Source organism: Anthonomus grandis, chromosome 4 (assembly GCF_022605725.1).
Source record: "Anthonomus grandis grandis chromosome 4, icAntGran1.3, whole genome shotgun sequence".
Taxonomy (NCBI): Eukaryota; Metazoa; Arthropoda; class Insecta; order Coleoptera; family Curculionidae; genus Anthonomus; species Anthonomus grandis.
The window spans coordinates 38,267,322-38,285,723 of record NC_065549.1 but is presented as its reverse complement, the minus strand read 5'-3'; the positions used below and the strand labels follow the sequence as shown (position 1 = coordinate 38,285,723).

The 18,402-nt window shown below is 34.8% G+C and overlaps 1 protein-coding gene across 2 annotated transcripts in view; it reads right to left on the bottom strand.

Moving 5' to 3' along the window:
- The window catches only part of LOC126735791 (titin-like), a 291,189-nt gene that overhangs the window by 144,493 nt on the left and 128,294 nt on the right, over nt 1-18,402 (bottom strand). For both annotated transcript variants that reach the window (XM_050439900.1, XM_050439901.1), the window contains exons 33-37: nt 10,399-10,671; nt 10,265-10,343; nt 10,081-10,203; nt 9,975-10,025; nt 2,788-2,898 (exon numbers count right to left, since the gene is read on the bottom strand). In XM_050439900.1, coding sequence (XP_050295857.1) covers nt 2,788-2,898; nt 9,975-10,025; nt 10,081-10,203; nt 10,265-10,343; nt 10,399-10,671 — 637 coding nt within the window. The remainder of the gene's footprint in view (nt 1-2,787; nt 2,899-9,974; nt 10,026-10,080; nt 10,204-10,264; nt 10,344-10,398; nt 10,672-18,402) is intronic.

Below are 18,402 nucleotides of genomic sequence, written 5' to 3'. Positions count from 1 at the left end.
TTTTTTTTTTTTTCACATCCCCATAGTAAGTACAACAAAGAACGTATGAATACCGTATTATGCCAATAATATCAGATTACAACAAAAAAATATATATTTGGGATATTCCTAAAAAATAAAAATTAGAATAGAAAAGGCTAGACAAATAATCAACTGCATAAAAAGTATTCTATGCAACATGAAAATAAATATAACTCAATCTTTAATTGGTTGAGATGAATATTACTTATTTTGCTATGAATCAGACAGTGGAGATTGTATGTTTTGCAATAAAAGGCAATTTTTAATCCTAATTTTGTACGGGATATTGTCACCTATGCTACAAATAAACTTCTAGGGTAACAAAGGAGCTTTAGTAATAATAATTTCTCCCCAAAACTCAATATTAACAGAAAGTGGATATTGTTGCTTTTGATACGATAAGCCTCAATTAAAAATGTTTTTTTTTGGAACAGCCTGGATATCGAAATTAATTTTTTGCTCGTATTTTTTTATTATATACAGGGTGTCCCGAAATTCCTTCGCGATATTTTACCAGCCGCATCTTTGTCTAAAAACAAGGCAAAAACTTCATGTACAGAAATCTTGAAAAGTGAATCGTTTTCATGTTAAGGAGTGTTTTATAATTCCTATTGAAGATGGTTTTTTTGTTATTATTTTCGAAACGCCTGGTCGTTATTTTTCGAATTTTTTATCGTATACTACTGTTACTAACTAATTTTGTAACATTTTATGTTAAAATACATACAGGGTCGATTAAAATTAGTGGTCAGCAAGGTTAAAAATGTCAAAACTTATTTTCTAGCTACTTTCTAATATTTTTGGTAATAAAATCGAAAAGAATTAACATTTTTAATTAAAAAAGGTGCTTATGTCTTATTTCGTTAGGAGCGCCCATTTTTATAATAATCAGACATAAATGTTTTGCAACCTACACTCATAAAGTATTTTTGATCACGTTTAATAAAATTAAATGATTTGTTACAAACCATCAGGTATAAATATGACATAAGACTATTACAAATACTTAATTTTAAAATCAACTGTTTTCTTTGTAAAAAAATTTATTTCAAAATTGTAAATAATGTGTAAATAATTGAGAAAAATTAAAACAATTAACTAAAAAAAACTAAAAATACCAAACAAAAGAAAACAAAGTATAGCAAATGTTTGAAGTGGTTGCCATTTTATTTGAGACATCATTTTGCCCTACGCCTTATTGCGCGATTATTAGCCCTTAAAATAGAAAATGGATTTCGCCTTATCTCATTAACCGCCCAATTAATCCTCTGAAATAATTCTTCACGGGTATTTATTTCTATAGCATATACCAATTCGTTTAAATGGTCCCATAAATAGTAATCTACTGATGTTAGATCTGGAGAGCGAGGAGGCCAATTTACAGGAGCACCTCGACCAATCCAACTTTCAGCAAAATGGATATCCATCCACTGACCAACATCGTGCTGAAATATTAAATTCTGTCGTATGTAAAGAGGAACGTCTTCCAAAAGCTGCCTAAGATCATGTTCCAACATATTTAACTAATTTTCAGAGGTATAAATATCGGGCCATTAAGTTGGTCCCCGATTAATCTCACCCACAAATTTATTTTGGATTACCATCTGCCCAAACATGCATATTATGCATTTTAAATAAACCATTTCTAGTGAAGGTAGCTTCGTCAGTCCATAAAATAAAAGGGACTAAATTTGGGTTGTTAATTATCCATTTACAAAATTGGATTCTCAGCGCAAAATTGTCTGGTACCAACTTTTGAACTCTCTGGTAATAATAGGCCCTGGATTTTTAGCATTCTTCCTATGTAAAGAAATATTTTTTAATTTTTATTATTATCTATGTCGGCAGTTTTTTTTTTAATAATTACTATTGAGCGGCGGATATGTGTGGCTCGTGAGACTGTTCTGATGCTTGTTCCAGAATTTTTTACTTCACTTACGTTAAGTTAACAAAAACTTAACGATCTGGAATTCGTCGAGGGATAATCTTCGGCGATACTCACGGGCAGCAGCCAATGAGCTGCCATTACACAAACCATACACAAAATGCATATCGCCCAACTCTTGATTCGTAAATCTATCCATAGTTTTAAAGAAATAATTTACACAAAGAACTATTTAACTTTATCAACTTAAATGTAAAATAAATAAAATGCCAATCAAAACATTAAACAAAATTTAAGCAATAAAAAACATTTCAACAACCACTGCCATCTACTATTTTTATTTTATACGTAGTTACCTTTTAAATACCAAGTCATGATTTATCTAAAACTTAATAATTATTTTTCTTGAAACCGAAGGCGTCTAACAAAATAAGACAGAAGTACATTTTTTATGTAAAATGTTGGTTTTTTTTTAAATTTTACTATCCAGATAATTAAAAAGTAACCAGAAGGAAAGTTATGGCATTTTTATCTTTGCTGACTACTAATTTTAAACGACCCTGGATACATTTTAGTGTAAAACGTTATAAAATCAGTTAGTAACAATAACAATAGTATAAGATAAAAATTTCGAAAAATAACGACCAGGCGATTCGAAAATATTAACAAAAAAAACATCTTCAATAGGAATCATAAAACACCCTTTAACATGAAAACGATTCACTTTTCAAGATATGATATGATGATCAAGATATGAATGATCCTGTATATGAAGTTTTTGTCTTATTTTTAGACAAAGATGCGGCTGGTAAAATATTGCAATGTTTTTCGGGACACCCTGTATTAATGTTTTACCAATTAAAATAAAGTGTTAATTTTACCATATATTTTTCTTGCATCTGCATCTGCATCTTGACCTCCCGAACAAGGTATGCAGGGCGCTCCTTCATCTTCCATGGCAAATTCTCGCTCCAAACGCTCAAACTCAAGATCTGCCAATAAAATAACAAATTTTAAGATATAAGGTTTGTTCTCACAGCAGTAAGAAACAAGCTTTTGACAAATAAACATGCGCAATAGAGTAAAATGCGTTCGCACAGAAACTTCTGATCGGTTTCAAATCAAAAGTTTGATGTTCTTACACAAATTTCTGATTGTCATCTGATAGTCAGACTTGTTTTCGGATTTATTTCAAGCAAAGTGTCAGAAAATTATTGTAGCCCATATACTTATAAACCCCATAAGAGTTTATAAGTATATGGTGTAGCAAGTCAACGCTGATCTTCGGAATATGAACATAACCTCTAAATTGTTGTTTGGGTAATCCCTGATATTCGTTTTGAAATTATTTTAAATTGTTGGATTAATCTAAAAATACCTAATAAGAAAATGAGTGATTTTGAATCGTCGGAAAAATTTAAATTATCAGAATTTTGTTAATTCCGACATAGCCTTTATTAAAGATTTACTTGAAGAACGGGTAAGGCCCAAAAATCAAAACTATTTTGATGAAACTTTGTCCCAAAAAAAAACTCATTAAAGCTAAAGAGTTTTCCAATAAGATGTATTATTATGAATAGCCCGCTATTTCGGTAGATGCCACTTTTGAAGTTGTCATTTTTGACATTTGACAAGTAGAAACTACGCTATTAATAAAAATGAAATGATACATGCTTCAACAGTGAATTAAAATAGTTACAATTCACTATAAAAAAGGTGAAAATTTGACAGAGTAAACTCGATTATTTTTAGGTCGTCGTAAAGCACCTTGTGAGACCACAATACAGAATTTGGTGGAAAAATTCAAGCAGTTGAGATAATACATCACGAAAAATAAATCCCGTGTACGTCGCTCAAAAACAGCAAGAATATTGCTGCTATAGCCAAAAGTGTTGAAGAAAACCTAGATTTGTCCATTCCTTATTGTTCTTTGGAATTAGGCAAAAAGGAATTTTAGCATGAAGATTTGGGTCTTAGGGCTTAAAAAGTTTAGTTAGCACAAGAACTCAAACTGGCCGATCATCAACAATATCGTGTCCTTGCTGATTGGGTCCTTAAAATGCACAAAAATGATTCGAAATTTCATCAAAAAATCATCTTGAGTGACGAGGTCTATTTTCAACTTCATCAACAAGCAAAATTGTCGCATCTTGGGCTCGGAAAACCCAAGAATTATTGTTGAGAAGCATCTGTATCCTTAACGTGTGACTGTATGGTCCAGCGGAGTCATTGGACCTTATTTTTTTGAAAATGAGGCTGTACAGTTACGTTGAATGGATTGTATTGATTGTATAGAGTGTATTGATCTAGCCAACGTTTACTTTTAACAAGATGGCGCTACGGACCCTACAATTAACGAAACTACTAATCTTTTAAGGATAAAGTTTTCGGACTGTGTTATCTCTCGAAGAGGTGATCATAATTAGCCACCTAGATCTTGTGATTTAACACTTTTCGACTTCTTTCTTTGGAGCCACGTGAAAGAGAAGGTCTACGCCAATAGTCCAGCGTCGATTCAAGACCTCAAAAATGGAATTCGGGAGGCTATCGCGGACATAGAGCATCCACTTTTCCATTTGGTTATGGAGAGTTGCATAAAAAGGATATGGCCTTAAGTGGTCCTGGTGGTCATGATGTTATTTTTCATTAATAACGGCATACCTACCTCTTTATAATGCAGTAAATATTTGATCATTTGTTTTAAAAAATGGCATTTCTCTTTAAATATCGAAATAACACCTTTTATTCGAAAACTCTTAATACAAACAGTTTGCAGATAGAGGTGCTTTATAAAGAAAGAAAAAACGTTTACTTGCCAATGCGAGTGCATCCCAATTATAAGAAAACCATTTTACAGTAACAGCACAGTTAAATAAAATTTAGGATATTTTTATTTCTTAAAAATCAAACATGCCTTGATGCGAGAATTTTTTTAATTTTTTGAGTAGGTAAAGTAGTATTTCTAGGCAAAATATAAAAAAAGTTTATACAGTGCATCCCAAAGGTTATGTCTAAATTCATTTAAAACTTAGGGGTGTGTTCGGAAAAAAAAACGCTTGGACCCGTCGATTTTTATTTTAAGTTGCGCATTTTTATACGTGAAATTTGTATATACAGGGTTGCTCAAAAATAAATTACGATCATCAACTTCATTTTTTCAAATAAAAACACTTTTTTTATTTCATCTTTGAATTTCGCATGGAATTCTGTATGTTTCATGCATCATGTCCTATACCTAAAGTCAACAGTTATCGAAAAAAAGACGATTCATGTAACAAATAAAAAAAGAACAAAAATTAAGTTAAATGTTCAAAATCGTTGCCATTCAAGGCTTGACAATATCCAAGGCGATCAATAAAGTCTAGTTAGACATTTTCAATCATTTCCGGAGTTATGGCGCGGACTTCTCTGCGAATTCTCTCTTTCAAGTCGTCTAGATTATTTGGCCTATTAACAAATACCTTCGACTTGAGGAATCCTCACAAAAAAAAGTCCTATTGGTGTTAGGTCAGGCGCCCTAGCAGGCCATTCGATGGGTCCTCTCCTTCCTATCCACCGATTGGGAAAGGTTTTATCCAAAAATATACGCACAGTGGCAGCATAGTGCGGGGGAGCGCCATCTTGCTGGGAAATTAGTTCTTCGTCAGGATAGTCTGGGTCCAATGGATTTGGAAATAAAGCTAGTAATGCTGGAACTAATTCAAATTGAAGAAAATCGAGATATACTTGTGCCGTTAAAGTCTGCTAAAAAAAAGGAATCTATTACTCTTCCGCGCACTATTTTACACCACACATTTAGTTTTTGAGGGTACTGGCTGTTTACCTTCATCATCCAATGCGGAGTTTCTGTTGCCCAATATCGACAATTTTGTCTGTTCACACTACCATTCAAACAGAACGTGGCTTCATCGAAAAAAATAATATTTGATACTAAATTATTATTTAGACTGCACATGTTTTGTAAGCGTTCACAAAACACTTTTCGCCTATCGAAATCATCATCAAATAATTCTTGCACAGGAATAACTTTGTAGGGGTGATATTTATGCTTTTTAACTATTCGGTGAACTATATATAGATTTCACCATGTGTAAATTTGCCCCAATCTGCGACAGAGGACTGCATGGATTTTCTTCCAAAGAAAGCAAAACGTCAAGTTGTTCATTTGCATCTCGAGCAGGACGACCAGATTTCGGCAGATCTCTAACATGATCGAATTCTCTTAATTTAGCCTCTATTCTACTCACCACCTTTTGACATATCGGAGGACGATCAGGATGGATTTCATTGAATAACTGAGCAGCTTCTCTTTTAATACGTGTTCTATCACCAAACCCAACCAGGCACAGAATTTTTATTTTTTCTCGTTCCGTTATCTTTACCATTGTAAAAACCGCAACTTTGCTCGTACACTTTACACTTGACAATATCTGTTTGGCGTACAACTGTCATACAGTTTCTATGAAAATATATTTTTGAGACGTGGCAACGCTGTCGTATATGACAAAATGTAATTGGTTTGCAGCTGTGACCTCAGTCGAGTCTACTCTGCGGGGCAGAATACACGTGTTTTTAAGAAATACCGAAAAAAACTTTTTCCGAACCTGAAAACATTGGTTCTGTGGTTTCCTAATTTCTCGATATCACTTAATGAAGTACAATAAGCCTAAGTACGGTTATTCCAGGTAAAAAAATAGACTTTTTTCTTTATTTTGATGTGATTTAACCCCAGTTTTTTTTGTGTTTGTATTTGGGTCATTTTTAACACACTTATTCTTTGAGTAAAATGACATACACAGTGTTGGTGTAAAACGACATAGGCATTAGGATGTAACCTATACCTATGTTTTTATGATTTCAGATAATATGGTTGGAAAGTATACTCGTAAATCGACGCGTCAAAATTGGGGTGAGGCAAGCATGAGCGAAGCTATTAAAGCAGTCCAAAACGGTGATCTGGGCTAGTTGGCGGCGTCTAAAAGATATGGTGTACCGCAAGCAACACTTGGGGCACAGGATAAAAATAAAAGAATAAAAGGTTCTTAAAAAAGCTTGGGTCGTTATGGACCTACATTTTCTACAGAACTTAAACGCGAAATAGTGCAACATATTAAGAAACTGGAAACATGCATGTTTGCCTGAACACAACAGAGGTCAGGCAATTGGCATTTGAATTAGCTGAAAGGAAGAAGTTACCCCACAGATTTAACAGGATTAAGAAAAAGGCTGGCTGGGATTGGCTTGTGGGCTTTAGGGGGCGCAATCCTGACATTTCACTCAGAACACCGGAAGCCACTTCAACGGCTCGTACGCAGGGTTTTAATAAGCCGCAAGTTGAAACATGTTTCAATTTATTGGAACATACAGTAGCGGAACATAACATAACCTTTGACCGTATCTACAATGATGACGAGTCTGCGCTTTCTACGGTTCAACGTCCGAAAAAAATTATGGCCACAAAGGGAATAAAGCAGGTTGGTGCCATTACAAGTGCAGAACGGGGTGCACACACTTCTGTAGTTTGTGCTATGAATCCAATAGGTAATTTTGTGCCACCGGCTCTGATTTTTGCTCGAAAAAAATGGAAGCCAGAGTTAATTGATGACGCACCAGCTAGGACATTGGGCTTGTGTCAAGAATCGGGCTGGATGACAGGTGACCTGTTTTGTAAGTGGCTGAAACCTTTTATAAAGTTTATACATTTATCTCAAAATAACAACCCTCTTACTGCTTGATGGTCACGTTAGCCACAATTGGAAGTTACTACGTTGGCTAAAGAAAATGGTGTCCTAATGATTTGCTTTCCTCCGCACTGCACACACCGACTACAACCTTGGATATGTCATTTTTTGGTCCTCTATCTGCCTATTATAATCAAGCGATTACAAAGTGGCTCAAGAATAATCCAGGTCGCACTGTATCTCCTTTTCAAGTAGGAAAGCTATTTTCTGAAGCCTATGAACGCAGTGCAACTATGGAAAATGCCGTTAGTGGGCTTAAAAAAACAGGAATCCATCCGTTTAACGCCAATGTTTTTCCCGACTGGATGTTCGCTGCGTCATTAACAACCGCCATCCCTGAACAAAATGATCCTGAATTACAAACACGCGACCACCAAGGACCTCATCCAAACACATCCCCTCCACCATCACAAGCCGACAAGGACAGACCTGGACCATCTCATGTAACTCCAAATGAAGAAGAAGATAATATACTAGACAGTAGCCGGGTTTCTGTGGAAAGCATCATTCCAATACCAAAGGTATCAGCGTCTTTTAAACGAACAAATCGGAAAAGACAGGGAACGGTTGTGCTAACATCTACACCTAACATGGAAGAACTCAAGGCGAAAGAAGAAGAGAAACGTTTAGTCTTGGAGCGATGTACAAAACGTAACCAGGTTAAAGTCAAATTGTGGACCGATGATGAACAAAAAAATAAAGATCTATTTGCTGAGGTTGAAGACGATGATGAAGATGCTGCGTGTATCTATTGCATTAGCCTTTATTCCCAGTCGAAATCAGGCGAGCTTTGGTTGCGGTGTCAAAAATGTAAAAAGTGGAGTCACGCAGAATGCGCAGGGGTCTCCCGTCGCACTAAGTTTTTTACTTGCGAACTTTGTAACTGAATAGGCATTTGTTTTTTCGTAAGTGACCAAAGCATTATATTTTTGTATTTCATAATAACATTTCATAACAACATTTACTGTAAAAAGGTGTATGTCATCTTAGGCCAGTTTCCCCTAAGTTGAACTTCAATAATAATGTGTGGTCTTCTTTTTTTCGATAACTGTTGACTTTAGGCATAGGACATGATGCATGAAACATACGTAGAATTTCACGCGAAATTCAAAAATGAAATAAAAAAAAGGTGCTTTCATTTGAAAAAATTAAGTTGATGGTCGTAATTTATTTTTAAGCATCCCTGTATATACAAACTTTACGTAAAAAATGCGCAACTTGAAATAAAAATCGACGGGTCCGAGCGCTTCTTTTTTCGAACCCACCCCTGAATTTTAAATGAATTTAGACATAACTATTGGGATGCACTGTGTATGTTTATATATAAAAAGGGCATAATTTTGCATTCTAAACAACTTTTTCATATAAACTTTTTTTATATCTTGCCTAAAAATACTACTTTATCTACTCATAAAATTCAAAAAATAATTGTATCAAGGCTTAATTTTAAAAAAAATATGCTAAATTTTATTTCTTAATCAAGCAGGACTGGATGCCAAACGGTCAAATTTCAACTACAAAATTTTTTGTTATTTTTACGTATAAATTCGCTCATCCTGAAACATACTGTATAAGTTTAGACAATACAGGCAAGGATTTCCCACAAAATAATTTTGTATAAAATTAGTGCATAAGTTATCAGTAGACATAAGTTTTTTTTAATTAATAGATTTATAGTTAGTTGGTCGATTCCAAACTATTACAATCCTCAATCAAGGAATATAACATCCAACAGATTATTCTTGCAACAATATTGTTTTAATACATTTCTTAAAGGTATAATACGAATGTTCTTTGATAGATTCTGAGAAACTATTCCACATTTGTGCAGCAACAAAGCTTAACGAATGTTAAAAAACTGCTGTACTGTATTGAGGAGTTAAAAATTAATATTATTTCTGGTGTTATGGTTATAATATATAAATATTAAAGATCTTATTTAAATATAAATAATTAAAAAGTTTGCCAGTCTTTATTATACGATATATAAGGCAAAACATATCATCATATCATCTTCTTCTGTTTGACATAGACATAATTTAGAATTCATTTAAGTAGAGAGTGAATATGATATAAAATGTATATGATACAAAAAATTTACAATTTTAAATATTTGAATTTTTTTTCCTGAAAGATGAGACCAGATTTTCTGCTTGTCAGACCACTGGAATTTTTTTATTGCAAATTATAATAACGAACATTTTTTGAGATTAAATCAATATTTTTTTTATTTGAGCCAAGGAAGAAAACGCATGACTTAGAGGTATTTAACTTTAGATCATGGTCAACAAGTTTGTAAATATTATTAGTTATAACAAATAACTTACCAACCGGAGATGGCGGCGTCCTAAGCATAGCTTCCTGTTGACGTACACGTTCTAATAACGAAAACATAAATTGACAAGTTACGTCGCTTTATAAATTCACTTTTACCTCTAACTCTTTGTTCCTCACCGGGTGAGAAGGGCAGTTCAGGTAGTACTGGCTTATTACAAGGAAGAGCCATAGCGGCTTCTTGCTGGAATTGCCGTTCTAAGGCATCAAAATCCATTTGACCTTAAATTATTTATCATATTACTAACCTATTGACTTTAAGTTCATTAAAAATTTGAAATACCAGGCGATGGAGTAGAGTATTTGCCGCGTTGTTGTGTTCTTAATTTTGTTGCGGATCTTATGCTTCTTGATGCTAAGTCCTGCAAAATAATAAATAAATTCACTTCACTCTTTAGCGTTCGTTTCATAAATAACCTCGTCTTCGCCACAAGGTCCACATGGCGGAGGAGGTTCCATAACAGGTCCACATGGTTCACAGGCCTCTCCTAAGTCCTGAAGTAAATTTCTCGGCCGCATACGTCTTCTCCTTGTTTGGGATATAATTTCTCTTTGATTCTTCTGCGCTTGCTGCGGCGGTAGATTTTTCTGAAGCCGCGGCCTTGGCCGTTCGGGTTGCTTAAAAGGGCGCACGGGAGAAGGTGAATACATCGGAGATCTTTTAGCCGGTGTTGGACCATAACCCGGAGTCTACAATAAAGTATTTTTAAATATTGTTACAAAGTTGCCTTACTACGACCCTGTCTTGGCTAGATAAATCTAATCGATTTATCGAAATTAGTAAAAGAATATTATTGAGTATATACCGGGTGTCTTAGAAAAGTGGTTCGCCCCTATAATTTTTTTAATTTTTAAGTTAAATTAATGAAATTTGGTACGTGAGTGTAGCACCCAAATTGGGGTTGGCTGACGTATTCAGTTATTTTCTGTCACTTCCGGTTTAACCGAAAATAGTCCTAAGTTTCTTATTTTAAATCGGACTCCTCAACTTTTTTAACATATTTTGATAGGAAATTACAATCTAAGAAAAATGACATTCCATATGTTGACTTTTAACATCTATCGCTTAAACTATTTACTTTTTTAAATTTCATTCTAGAGTGCTATGAATAATTTAAAATCGTTAATTTGACATCAAGTAGTCCTACTAAAATATAATTGACTCTCTTTGGTGTTTCAGAGCTTTTCTAGATGCGTCTAAAGTTTGCAAAATCGTATTTTCGGCTTTAACTCAATGTTTTTAAATGGAACTAGGGTGGCTCATTAACATAGTTAAAAAGTGTATTTTTTTAAAAATAATTTGGTATAAGATAATCGATAGTGGGTACTTTAAAAAAACCAGCATTATTGAAATTTTATTACTTATATCTTTTATTACCAAATATCCATTGTCTGGTATCAAATTATTTGTAAAAAAATACAATTTTTAATTATGGTAATGAGCAACCCTGGTTCCATTTGAAACAAATGAGTTATAGCTGAAAATACGATTTTGCATCTTAAGTTATGCATCTAGGAAAGCTGTGAAAAATAAAAGAGTCAATTATATTTTTCTAGGACTACTTGATGTCAAATTAACGATTTTAAATTATTCATGGCAATCTGGATTGAAATATAAAAAATTAAATTATTTAAAGGTTAAGTGTCAAAAGTTGACATATGGGATATCCTTTTTCTTAGAATGTCATTTTCTATCAAAATATGTCAAAAAAATTGGGGGATCCCATTTAAAACACGAAACTTAGGGTCATTTCCGGTTAAACCGGAAGTGACAGAAAACCACTAAATACGTCAGCCAATCCCAATTTGAGTACTACACCCACGTACCAAATTTCATTTTTTTAATTTAAAAATTAAAAAAGTTATAGGAGTGAACCACTTTCCTAAGAGACCCGGTATAGGGATATCATTCGATGTTATAAGATAGTTGTGATTTGAGTACGCCAGATAATCAATAAGTGATTAGAAATATTTAGTTGATTGTAAATGAAGTAGTTACTAAAAGTTTAGTTCTTAGTGTTTAAGTGTGCTTACTTATTGAATTCAAGGGAAATCCCTAACAATTAGTGTCAGAAGTGGGATAAAAAAAGGACACTTTGTAACACAAAGTATTGGGTGCAGTAGTTGAAGATCAGGAAAAAAGAATTTTAAAATTTTAATAGTAGATACGAGAAAACAGTGAAGTGCCGACATGGATTAAAGCAGTGTTAATCAAACTTTTTTCGTGACGGAACCCTTTTAAACAACTAAATTTTTAACGGAACCCTAAAATCTAAACTAAAAGCAAAATCAGTTATATGTGAATTGTTTAATAATAATCATACTGTTGCGAAATTAATTTCTCAACACAGACAAATTAAATTTTTCTCAAATAATAACTACAGTCTACAAAAACTCTCCGATACCTGGAATTGGTGTCTGGGTCTGTCTTGCCCCGATCAAGCCGTGGCGACACGAAATTTACCCCACACCACACCCAGTATGACGATAAATGCAAACCAGGCAAGATCTCTGCTCCGTCCAGCCAGCGACGAAAATCAAAAACCCAAAACATCGAAGTCGATGTTAATTTTGTTTCACATAAGTTGATCTTAAAGAGTTAGTTAACAGTTTGTGTCTTTTGACGGAAATGGTATAAAACCTTTCCTGTCCATATCTTTAAATATGGGAAAGATCTGTTTCCTGTATTTAATAATTTAAATAAAAAGCAAATTTATGTTGCAAAATTGAGCGTTGCAGTTAAAATCGTTGTAAACTAGCTATTAAATTGCCTTTTAGTTAAAGCATATTATTTTGTGGGCGCTTCGTAAGAATATAAAGTTGTAAACAGGAATGTCAAAATTTACGACATTTTCCATGAACATTTTTAATAACTAGTGAGGAGGCTATTACTGAACCGAGGACAAGACTATTGAACATTTTGTGGAAGCGTATAGTGGGGAAGCAGCAGTGTATTGGATTTTGTTTTTCTGTGTCTTCACATAGAAACAAGGTACGTTTGTAATTTTAACTTGTGTGTTTTATTTTAAACAATAATAATTATTATTACGCTATTTGTATTAAGGCCAAAGGGTTTAATTTAGTTAATTACTTTTGTCTTGGTATTTATTTAAATTTAAAATTTATTTTTATTGGAGTGCTTGCTGGAATGAGTGTGTTTACTTAGTAATAAGTTTTAGGGTTTTAGTTGTTTAAAGAAAATTAACGTTTTTATATTTAATATAAGATATTTAGGAGAAAATTTGATGGAAATTTTATTTACTAGCCTTATGTCAGTCCTTTCGTAGTGGCGTGTTAATATTAAGGTATTAGCACAATCTCTTTAAACCTCGACTAAGTTTAATGTTTAAACTCTAGTCACGAAGTTTAAATACATACAAAAAAAGATAGATACAGTAAGTAGTGAGTTAGTAAGCAAATGATAACACTAAGTTCATTTAATGCGAGGCATGTAATTGTTTTTTAATCCTCATCAACCAAATTTCTTTCAAAAGAAATTTGAATTCTTATGTCTGGTTCGGCATCCAGTCTGTTGCGGTATTTGGTTTGTACTGTATATGCTAAAAATCCCGTTTCACACAAATACGTTATTAGGAACGCCAGAAGAACATTCAATGCTTCTGTGGCAAGTTGTGGATATTCATCACGAACCTTGCACCAAAAATCATTTAGTAAAATTGTTTTGAACAATGATTCCATGCTTGTATCCGATGTCATTTCTAGAAATGATTCATATAACTGATTTGACATATTTTCAGTTTTGTATTCCGTTCTTCAGGAAAGTAAGATTCAAAAGGCCCTTGCAGACCATTGAGATATTGCACCAATTCAACAAATATTTCATTTTGAAATATTTCTGTATCACTAAGACTATGGAACTGTGACTAAGCAACTCACTTGCAATAAAAAGCTTTCGATTTGTCTCTTACCAAAACAAGTAATCCAAAAATCTAATATTCTTTTAAAGGCAGTTATTTAGTTGTTAGCATTGAAAGCTGTTGCAGACAACAACAGATTTTCCTTGTAGTGACAGGTTTAATTCGTTAAGTTTTCCAAACATGTCTGCTAAAAATGCTAGTCTAAATAACCAGCTTTTATCGGACAAACGGTCTTTTAAATTAAAAGGCACATCTGTAGGAATAGGAGCTTCTAATTCTGTTCTTAGTTCAAAGTCTTTAGTTAAGTTCAAAGTTCTTAGTCAAAAAGACTTGTCAAAGTTTTACCCAGAGACAACCATCTCACTTCAGTATGGAGCAATAGTGTTTTATGATTGCTACCATAATCTTCACATGATATTGAGAACTATCGGGATTGTAGTGGACGTGACTTGACAAAATTAATTATTTTTACTGACTCATCAAGAACCAATTTTAGATTTAGTGGCATTTTCTTAACCGCGAGTGACTGTCTATGCAGGATGCAGTGGCTGGAACTACAATTTGGCGCTTTCATTTTTAATCGTGATATTGCTCCTGCTGTTCTACCTGTCATTGCCTTGGCGCCATCAGTACAAATATTAATGCAATCATTCTAATCAAGGTGGTTTTCTTGAAAAAATATGTTAATCGTGTTAAAAATTTCTTCTCCGGTTATGTTAGTAGGCAGCGATGAGCACATAAGCAAGTCTTCTTCGACTGAATGTTTATATGGATATCGCACAGTTACTAGCAAGATGGCCAGTCCAGCAACATCAGTCGACTCATCCATTTGCAAGACGAATTTATTAATTTGAAGCCGTGAAACTAGTTGTTGTTTTATATTTGCTGCGATATCCCCAATTCGGCGCGTAACTGTATCGTTCGAAAGCGGCACTGTAGAAAGATGCTTTGCAAATTTTTCGTCGAGCATACATTTTGTTATGTCTACCACACATGGTTTTATTAGCTTTTCAGCGATAGTGTGCGCTTCTCCTGCTTGAGATGCCTCCGTAGCCTTTTCATTCACAGGCTGAGTCGCATACGTCATAGTTCTTTGGCTTCTTAACAATTGTTCTTTTTTACGTAGAAAAAATTCTTTACTTTTGTTTTTGAAGTCGGGATGTACAGTTTCTAAATGTCGGCGCATCTTAGCAGGTACCATCGAACTATTAGTAAAGAGTTTGCTGCACAACATACAAAGAGGTGAGCCGTTGGAATTAACAAATCCGAGATTAATGTATGATTCGTCATACTTTCGTTTTTTCACCTTCAGTGTGTCATTAGATGTTTTACTACTTGAACTTGAAACCATAAAACTAGAACTTGACGCTGTCATATCACCTTGACTTGAATTTGACGCATCATCCAAGCGAACCACATTTTTTGCAACACCTTTAAGCCAGCGCTCCATTCTTCTTTAAAACTAATTTGATTTGGTCAATTTTATGACAAATAATATCTCTTGACGCACGAAATACAAAATTTTACAATCACTACGAATAATGAGACAAGCGAACATAAAATAATGAGCGCAGTGGGAGTAAATTTTGCGGTACGTTGCTTGATTAATAAATTTTTCGCGCCAAACAATCCTCCTTTATATTATACCAGCAACCATCGAATCATCTCGAATTTCTCAGAAACTTCGGAGAGCCAGACGATTTTCTCCGAAGTACACGTCGACGCACGAGCACGAGAAACAGCGCGACGAACCGAGGTCATTCGATTGCTTATAGTCCGGGGGCGAATGGTGGCGTACGAGTAAAGCTTTAACATTTCGATGTAATAGGTCGGGCATTTACTTAATAACCCATATATTAAATTTTCGTATATGTACCAGTAACACCTATAAGTAGGCGTTTTGTTTTGGACGTTTATTTTTATCTTAGGTAACTTTATTCTTATAGGGTCCACTTTAATACATGCATTTATTTATTATGACTGCTGGCGGAGCCCTACCGGAGGTTTCGCGGAGCAGTGGGGCTCCGCGGAGCACACTTTGAGTAACGCTGAATTAAAGAAATAAATTCATGTTCGAATTTATGGATAAAATAGAGGAACGAGAAAAACGGGGAAAGCAAGAGGAGGAACAGCGACGACAACAGGAAAAACAAGCGTAGGAAGAGAGGCGGTGGAAGACAGGCGGGAAAAAAGATGCCAAGAGAAGCATGAACAAAATAAAAGATTCCAGAAATTAATAGAAGCTGCTTTTATGAGCGAACGGACAGAATGAAAAAAATTAATAAAAGAAATCCAGGAAGAACAACAGAAAATATGGAACGAGATGGAGAACATAAGAGACTGTGTAAACAACTCACCGTCTGAAATTAACCGGATAAAAAGGCAACCGTCGGTGAGACTGAGCTCTCATACACCTCACAGAATATAAAGTTTTCAACGTTTGACGGCCAGATTTCTTGAACAGTGTACAAGCGACAATTTGCAGCTGTAGCAGCCAATGGCTGGGATAATGAACATAACGGTACTGCTTTAGATGACTTTTTACGACCAATATCGAAGGCAGGCATACCAATCTCAAGCAGAGTGAAGACATCAAGAAGTCGGGGAAACTTTACAAGAGTTTTAGTCAGATATAAGACGCCTTATTCATCTGGCCTACCCAGGAGCGCTAGTTTTTAGAAGTTTTTGATTTATAAAACAAAAATGCTTGCACCTGCCGATTTTTATTTTTAGAAAAACGATTTCTTGTTTAAATGTTTAACCCTATAACTTTAACCCCTTAGCGACATTCACTCTTATTTTTTAAATGGGAAGAGGTGTGTTGTGATACATCTTTTGAAAGGGCATTTAATTTTCTTTATAATAGCGCTTTGTTTTTTAAATTTAAGCTACGCATCGCCAAGCGTATAAGTAAAAAGTTGTTTTTAAACTATCAAAAATTAGTCAACCATCCGGGTTTATTTTCAGTTAACAAGTTGATGTGAATTTTTTTTGTGCTTTTCTTTCGATTGAAAAAAATAATTTATTCTGTTGCGGAGAGAGTGGAATTCATTGAAGTATACTTTATAAACAATCAATGTGCAAGACTAATGGCAACTTTGTTTAACGAGAGCATTACAGATAACACTAAACCCTCGCCCGTATTTAAGATTTTAAGGGTGGTTGCAACCTCCGCCAAGGAGTTGATATTAAGGTGTTGAAAGTTTTAAAAAAGTTGTCCCCCTAAAATCAAAAATTGACCGGTCTGAGCATTCTTTAAAATTTTTTAAAAAAGGAGCCCAAACCTTGCTGGACTGTTTTCGATGGGCCACCTTGTATACTAGATTTCTGTCTAATTCTTTTTAATTTTAAAGTAAAGTAATGGGACTTAAACTTAAGAGATTGATCAGGCTTCCCAAATGACGCGTTTGCAAAATTTAACATTAACTGGGTTCGCAAATGTAGCCATCTCGGCGCTGTTGGTCCGAAGTGCACCTCGCTCTGAATGGTTACTCTGCACGTGGCAAAATTCTACCCATCATTATTACTGTTTCGGAAACCATCATCATGTTTTGTACTGATATTCCGGGCTAGCATCTTGGCTCTTATGAAATGATACTTTCATATAGATTAGGCGCCATCTCTTTATAATTCTGGGTCGCACCTAGGTGCTTGGATTTTTGACTCGCTCGAAGAGTAGGAACCGACTGGTCGGGTTGAGGTTTGGTTGGATGTATTTATAAGGTCTGGGTGTGATGTTATTGGACGCGAGCCTGCGGAGCAGACCACGCTCCCCCAGGATGCGGATCTTTTAGCTAATGAGAAAAGGTCGGGCGCAGGTGTGAACGTAGCAGAATTTTACGGTGCTTTATGTTAATGTTGTAGGTTTATGACGGTTATATTGGGTTTTGTGTGGATTTTATGTGGTTAGTATGGACGAGAACTAGGATTTGAACATGTTAGGAAGGACTCGAATGAACACTGCCAGAACTTAGACCTCAACTCCAAGCAATAACTTAATCGCCGGGTTAGCATTTAATTTTTCAATTTTTGCCATCAGGTTGTCGATTTTCTTTTCCAACATCCCATCAGGCAAACTTAGAAGATTTAGGAGGTCTGTATTTTTGATTGAAAACTCGGGATGTTTCATGTGCGATAAAAAAGTACCATCCTTTGGCTCCGCCCTCCTGGTTTTAGAGTCCGTGTCGGTTCTCAAGGTCTCAGCGAAACTGTTTTTTTTGTGTGTTTATGTTTGGGTTTTTTGGGTAGCGCCAATAGCTCGCCGGATGGTCGCCACCGCAATTGCAACATTCTGCCGGGATTGCTCTGTTCTTATCACAGTTTGCGTAAAAGTGATCGCCCTTGCATTTATCGCAACGCGGCTTTGCGTTGCAATTGCTCATGACGTGACCATATTCTTGGCAGCGATGACACTGCCCAATTTGCCTCCTATTCTCAATGGTATGAGTCGTTAAGCGCTCGACACGGACCCGAATGTTTAAAAGGTTTTCAACCTTAAACATAGCCTCTTGTTCTTTAGGAACGAGAAACCTGATGAGGTCCG